The sequence below is a fragment of the Coptis chinensis genome, chromosome 1, assembly GCF_015680905.1.
Source record: "Coptis chinensis isolate HL-2020 chromosome 1, ASM1568090v1, whole genome shotgun sequence".
NCBI lineage: Eukaryota > Viridiplantae > Streptophyta > Magnoliopsida > Ranunculales > Ranunculaceae > Coptis > Coptis chinensis.
The window spans coordinates 52,725,540-52,733,517 of NC_141456.1; the positions used below are offsets into that span (position 1 = coordinate 52,725,540).

Genomic DNA, 7,978 nt, shown 5'->3' on the forward strand with positions numbered 1-7,978 from the left:
ACCTCACTAGCAGGAGGAGTTGAATTAACATTCCATCTCTGAAATATCACTTCAGCTCCTGGTTTGATTATACAACAGTTAGACAAACCTGAGGGCTAACGACCACCGCAGGGATTCGTGCGAGACTTGACTAGGTCTCTCACGAGACTGTCCTAGAGTATCAGCACTTCAAACTTGGTCAGACTCAGTCATTTTGGTGCCGGATGTATAATCAAAACTTATTTCCTAAGTAGTGATTTTGGAACACTAAAATACACCATGATCCTCACATGAGCATCATTAACCCTCCCATTGGGAGGATTTTAGCTCATAGTCCTTAGATGGATTGATTGTTCTTGATGTATGCAATGAATAAGTAAAAAGAAGTAAATGAAGAACTGGAATTTAACTTGAATAAATAGATTTTATTAGAAATTTAAAACTTCCTGTACCTAATACAAAAGCTTGAAAGGAAAAAGCTACTGTAAGAAAATATAACAATGAAAAGGAAATATGCAAGAATGAATATCTAGATTCCCCCCTTCTTTCATCCCAAATATATATCCCTCCTTTTGAATTTCACGTGAAGCCTTCCATTTAATGTTTTGTCTTTTTCCTATTTCTAATAATCCAAACTTTGTATTAACAAAGTTTGTCTTTTCTTCATTTGCAGCATCAAATCATGTATTAATTCTTGTTTTGTCTTTTCTTTATTTGCAAGGTGGCACACAAGTGTCTTGCCACTTGTCTATGCATGATGACTCATCATTTCTTGTGGGCCTGCAGAGTGGGTCCACGTGATGTGTCTAGTGGCGGCCCAGATTTTGACGTTTTTACAACTTTCTATTTTTGCATAGCCTCGTCGCCCTGGTCGTTCTGGCAGTTCACTTGCCGAAATCGGCGTCCAGGTTTGAAAGATGAGAGCTTCAGAAGTTTGCTGCTTCTTTACACGTGGACCCGTTCTGCATTAGTTTTGCCCCTTTAGAATCTTCGGCTCTAGTCAGGCTCTGTTGGGCTTCACTGGGGCTGAGTGGGAAGACTTCTAGAATGCACAGTATTCCCGTATATTGATGCATGTTTTATCATCATATTCACGCTAACTGCGAAAACCTGCAAAAATACGAAAATATAATTATTTCATGATTATTAAACACATAATTAACCAAAATGCTATATCTCTACGGGGTTTAATATTACAGTTTTGGGTGATTATCACACCACCCCGAAACAATACTTTGCTTGTCCTCAAGCAAAGCAAAGAAGAGACATTAAACGATAAGTGGACAAAAATGTGTTGTCCTAAACTAAGTCTCATTTCACAAAGTGTAGTTGCATTGACTGTACGCAACAAGGCCTTGAACCACTAGGAATTCCCTAGAGGATGAGTTATAGCCTTGTGAGAGTTTTCCAGAAAAGATACTCACAAACTTCATTTATACTACAATGACTCAGTAACAAAGGCTTGTTCCCTTAATTAATCTCAGATATTTATACATCTCACTAGCAGGGGAATGAGGATTAATTCTTTTGAAATTCAAGTTAATATACCTACAATAATCAAAACATTTACATATATAAGCATGCATACAGTGATCTTTACAATGAAATGTACGAGCAGGGCCATTAATGGATCATTTGGATAGCATCTTTAAGTAGGTTCTCACAGGTATGTGTCGAAACACAAATTCTCTCATATTTTTCCACTCAAGTTTTGCTAACTTCAGTGTGTAGTGGGCACACGTTTCCTCACATACTCAATGACAGTTAGAGGAGCCGAGGTCGAGAATTCACATCTACTACTTATTATCATACTATCCTACTCCTAATTGAGCTAGAGGTATTTATTAGGTGTTATGGGGATTAGGTGGTAGTGTAGAAGAAAATTGAATAGAAAATTTTAAAATGATAAATATAAGAGAATAAGGTTTTCGAGATATTTACACTAGAGAAATTCTTATTTTCTTTTCTGCTTCTAACGTGAGTTTTCATACTTAGCTTTTTAAAGTTTTTGTATTCCCTTTTGATTTGATTTTGGGGGAAATTCTAACTTTGATTTTTCTTTTGATTTTTGAAAACATATTTCTATTTTTCTTTTTCTTTTTCTTTTCTTCTGAAGCAGGTAACTGATTTTGATTTGTGACAGGTTTTTCTCTTCATTTTTCCACACTTTATCCTATTTCTCATACTCATCATCTAGGTGGGCTTATTTATTTGTGGTTAATAGATGGGTAATGAATTTTTGGTGAAACAGAAATGGTTAATGAAAGGTTCAGTGGGGCGACTAGTGCTAATTTTTTTTTACTGGTATGAATATTTGGCTATATCGATCCAAAGAAGGCCTAAATTCTCGCCTAGGATTCGGGTAATGATCAAATAAGTAGACGCGTGAACTTCTCTATTCGGAAAAATTACTCCTCTATTTCATTACTCACATATGACACATTTTGAGGCTTTTTGGTTAGATTCTCACAGGATATGGAAATTAAGTTGTCTAACCGTGCATGGGTCCCAGAAACTTACTGCTATGTACATTTAATGATAGTCAGTGCATAAATGCTCATGAAAATATGTAAAAACTATTGCATACGTATTAACTTAAGTTTCTAAGAACAAATCCTAATTCTAATGCTAGGGTGAGATTTCTAGATATTTTTCATCATAGAAAAGGAAATGAGACTTTGTCACTAAATACACTTATTTAGACAGAAAATAAAAATATATACAACTATGAATCCTTAATTTTTGCAAAAGGTTCTCACTACCCCCAAACAGTCGGACGATGTGTCCTCAAAGTGTCAAGAGGAAGAAAGAATATACCTGAAAGGCTTGAGCAAAAATAAAGCTGATATCTTCAACAGAAAATTATGCTAACACCACATAGAGTATACAACACAAAAGGAAAAGGACACTGCTAGGTTATTTATTTGTCACATCAAAAAGTAAAACAACAAATATGTACATCAACTTACACTGACCTAATTACGAATTAGGGGTATGTCCATTCTAGCTTCATCTCTATCGAAGTGTCACTCCTTGGCGTCATCAGTTTATCATGGTTTGCCAAACTTCGCTCCACTTTCTCTTCTTAGAAGTGCCTAAATGAGCTATCATGTCTTTGTCTTTGGGGAAGCAACGAACGTACCTCAGGTATCTTGAAGAACGCCGACGCCAGACTTGAAATCTCAAAGAATGAATTATCCTGTTCGTCGGACACATAGAATCTACTCATACCCAGTCATGAAAAGTGGCCAAAAACTGTGGGAAGAATACCCTCATTATCCTGCATGCGGTAACTGGCAAGGTGATATAATGGTGTCAAAAAAGACGAGCCCTTTTCAGGTTCTCAATTACGAGGTTCGTGATGTCGAAGGTAGTATGTTGTTGAGAGTGGGCATGAAAAGTCTTGCAAGCTGATTCGGAGGTAGTGGAAAAATGACAATCCCCCATGATGTTCAGAAGGATAAATAATATGGCAGTCTTGATATTCATTGTCATACTTGCTAGGGGAAATGTTTTGACTGACTATCGGCCAGGTTCCTCACGTTCAATGACTTGGGTGAGGCCATCGCCATAGAGTCTAGTGAAATCTTCCCAATTGTAGTGATTAAAGGAGTTCTGTATGATGTATTGAATGGAGGGGGTTGGCTGATTATAGGGAAGGTCCAAAGTCATAGCAACTGTTGGCTCGTAAAAGAGATGTCTAATATTACCAATACAGATTGCGAATTCGTTAAAAAAAAAACCACGTGTAGCATTAAATGTGGTTGTATCCTCCATATGATCATAAAAATAAGACGTTAAACCTGGAGAGTATGTCTGCTCATGGTGCAGAATGAAGGAGGTCCTACCGACTTGTGATGAGGTCTCTGAAATGAAGTCCATATGCAGGAGAATCCAACAAGGCCTGGAAGGATTGTTCATGGATTATCTTTGGAGGTGCCATTATTGGAGATGCAGAAAACATGTGATGAAAGATACCACTGGGAATCCTCAAGGGTTGTTGAAGAAGAACTAGGGGTCCTGCGATGGCGTGCAGGACAAGCTCCCATGGAGGCTAACTACTCCTAGATATCGCCTAGAGTCTGCATCACTTGGTCCTGAAACTGGTGCTGGTTTGCCATGAGCATTAGTTGGAACTGATTATGGCGAGTAGTCATATGATCCTTAAATGCATTCATAGAAGTGCCCATTTCCTGCTAAAATTTGCCCATGGAGTCTGTCAGTGAATCGTGACGAGTGGTCATATCCTCCCTAAATTTGCCCATGTTATGTTCCATCGATACATGGCGAGTATACATGTCTTGCATGCCACTGTTCATAGTGCATAAGGCATCTATAGGACGGCTTATCTGGCTTATAGTAGCCTCATCAAAGAAAGGTGGAGGGGATGAGGGAGGTGGAGCCACGTTATCGTGTTCAGCTGCCGTACGTGTTGTGGGTTCCCATGGGGATAATATGCACTTCTTGAAAACATTCATATTCTTATATGGCAGCATAGGAACTAATGGGGTGGCAGATAGGAAACCCAAATTAATCATAACTTGCGTGATAAGAATGGCAAGAGGGGCTGACCTGAGTGTGGCATGCGTAATGATGTCGAATAGAAAGGTCACTATGCAAAAGTTACCCTTTCGCTCCTGGAGGACCCAGAGTAGGTGGAGAAATGTCTTGTTAATGTTAGATGGCGTAGAGGTGCCAATGACATTCTGACCTAGCCATTGAGTCACGACAAGCTGGTTCCGCCGCACAAAACGTTGATACACGCATTTCCCATCCAGATTATACTCGCCCTCGATTATCATGTCGAGCCTGAGGTCGTAAGTCTGTGGATACACAGACTATTGCTGGGTCAGCAAATGGTCGACCAAAGGTATTCCCGTGATCCCAGAGATCAAGGCGAGTGTGACTTGGCGTCGCACGTCGTCGATGGTGACCTAAACATTGTCGCCATTAAAGCCGCCATTGTTATAGAACTTCAACACCAAATCCGTTGAATATAGCCCACCATTAGCATACAAGAGATACTCCCATCCTCTAGATTGAATTTTCGTATCAAAAAATGGGGCAAACATCCCACTTTCAAATAGTGATCCAATTTTTTTTCAACTGAGATTCACCTGTTTTCGGCCATTTTGTGATCGCAGGAACAAGATGGGTGTAGCGGTAGGGTCCGCGACTATTGGAGTCAAAGGTCAAGGGATTGAAGCAAGCCGAAGTAGCCAGCATCGGGAAGTAGAGGATAGTTGGGAAGAATGGGCCCAATGCTAAATAAGCGGAGTAAGACTCGAGAGCATGGTATCTCACCGTGGAGCACAAGGGAATAGTAAAAACCCTACACGTGGAAGAGCGAGGGACGAGAGATGGGAAGAGAAGTGGACGACTGCGATGAGAGTGAGGTAGTATAAAAAGAATAGTGTTGGAAGGAAAAAGAAGAGGGAAAGTAAAAAGAAGAAAAAAGAGGGAGAGAGGAGGGGACGGAGGTTGAGAGATTGAGGGTTGTAACTTAGGTTTATACATTTGGCGCCGTCTGTGGGGATAGATCTGAACAGTAGTAAGTATGGCAATGAAAGCAAAGAGAGGCGTAGGACGACCGAGGAAGTTGTCGATCGTAGAGGAGGAGGCGGAGTCAGTAGGGGATGATGGGGGAAAGCGGGGAGCAGAAGAGACAGCCGCATCGTCGGAGGAGGAAACGAGACAGCTGAGGGAAGAAGTGGCGAGGTTGAGGGAAGAAAATGAGGAGTTGAGAAGGGAGAAGGAGACCGTAGAGGAATCGAAAAGGGAGATGTCAGGGATGATGAGAGAGGAGGAAATGAGACCAAACTTGGGGGAGAACAGGGTGCCAGGACTCACTAGGGAGCAGGTGAAGGAGATGATCGCCAATGATTTGAAAGCAAGCTTGGAGCAAGAAAAAGGCATAGGTGGGGCGGCGAACCAAGTGGTTGCCAGATTGAACTGCAACCCATTGGCCGATGCGATTTGGAGGGCGGAGGTCCCAAAGCGGTTTAACCAGCCTAGATTTGAGAGATATGATGGGACAGGAGACCCGACGGACCACATCTACCATTTTCGACAACAGATGCCACTGTGGCAGGAACCTAGATACGATGGACTGCTGTGTATGATGTTTCCAGCAAGTTTGAAGGGAGGAGCCTCAGATTGGTATTATAGGCTACCTTCGAACAACTTCCTTGAACTAGAGCAAGCCTTCGTGGACCACTTCATACATCATAAAAGGCGAGTGGTGGACATAGCGGCCCTATTCAATGTGAGACAGAGGATGGCGGAGTCAGTGAGAGAATTCCTATGCAGATTCAAGGCAGAAACACTAAAGGTGGAGAACTTGGACAAGAGGACTGCGGTGATTGCCTTTGAGAGAGGGCTGCGACCAGGAACCAGAGTACACGAATCCGTGGCTAAGAATGAGATGGTGACACTGCAGGACTTATATCTGAGGGTGGAAAAATATATAAGGTATGAGGATATGTTGTAGAAAGAAACAAGGAGGTCGGGGAAGGCCGTGTTGGCTTTGGATCGAAACGATGGTCGCGGAAGATACGAGTCATCAGACAGAGGAAGTGGTGGACGCCGTGGTGAAGCTTCGCGGCCAGAAAGGGGAAGAGTCGAAGCTCGAAGGGAAAATAGAGAACGAAAGCCTTATCGAGAAATGGAGCCGATACTAGTAGATCGGCCGTTGAGTGAATTGTTGCCGCTGATTTAGGATTTACAGGGCTATGAGGGTCCGCGAAGCAAACCGCATCGAAATCTTGGGTAAGCCATCGTGCCTATCTATCATTGGAGTGCGTAATCATGAAACGAATGAATGCTACGCCCTCAAATGGTTGGTACAAAGGATGATAGGGAGGGGGCAATTGAAAGATTTTACCAAGGAGAAAGGGAAGGAGGAGCAGCTGCCAAACCAAGGGAGAATACTGGGTACCATAAATGTCATATTCAGCAGAGAAATTTTGAGTCACAGCGCTCACCGAGATAGGATACGGCGGACAGCTAGCATATAACAAGTTAACGAGGAGGCAGGTTATTCGCGGTCCTCCCCTTGGCCCGCGGCCGAAAAAGGAAGCATAGTGTTTACAGACGCGGACTTGAAAACGGTCGACTCCCCACATGAGGATGCTTTGGTGATCACTGTGGCTATAGGAAATTACATGGTGAAAAGGGTGTTGGTCGATTACGACAGTGCGGTGGACCTGTTGTTTGTGGGGACGATGGAAGAAATGAGGATAGATAGGAGACAGTTGAGGCCTTCGCAGACCAACTTGTATGGGTTCAATGGGAGTATGACCGAACCATTGGAGGAGCTCCTGCTGCCCGTGACCACCGGTCCAGTGACGGTGTTCTCTCAGTTTAAGGTGATAGATGCGAATTCACAGTACAACGCCATCCTTGGGAGAAGATGGATCCATGAGATGAAGGCAGTACCATCCACATATTATCAGGTGATTAGATTTCCTACCCCACAGGGATGCATGAAGTTCGCGGAGATAAGGTGACAGCAAGGAACAGCCATCAGGGAACGGTGAAGAGGTTGATCCGAGGGGACGAGGGAGAGACCTCGAAACCGAGGAAGAGATAGGTGTAGCAATTACAGTGCGCCTCCGTGGAAGAGGAGGCAGAGATGCCGGCAATACCAAAAACGCTGGACGAGATTGAGACAGTAAACGTGGGAACGGGGGAGGAGGAGAAGTTCACATCGGTGGGATCTAATTTGCCAGAAAAGTGGAAGAAAGAATTGATACAGTTTCTTTCAGAGAATAAAGATGTCTTTGCTTGGACGATTGAGGAGGTCACGGGATTGGACCCAGAGTTCGTATGTCACAGGTTACACATGAGGGAAGATGCCAAACCGGTGAGACAGAAAATGCGCAGTGTCAGGCCGAAGTATGCGGAGGGAATCCGCGAAGAGGTTGCAAGGTTAAAAGGAGCAGGCATAATTCGGGAAGTGGAGTTCACCGACTGGTTGTCCAATATAGTCGCGATACCT

The 7,978-nt window shown here is 42.9% G+C and overlaps 1 protein-coding gene across 1 annotated transcript; it reads left to right on the top strand.

Annotated features, from left to right (window-relative positions):
- The first annotated feature begins 7,142 nt into the window (after positions 1-7,142).
- Positions 7,143-7,487, top strand: LOC147524509 (uncharacterized). The gene has a single exon (XM_086575217.1). The coding sequence runs from the start codon at positions 7,143-7,145 to the stop codon at positions 7,485-7,487; it is 345 nt and encodes a 114-aa protein (XP_086431343.1).
- The last annotated feature ends 491 nt before the right edge of the window (positions 7,488-7,978 follow it).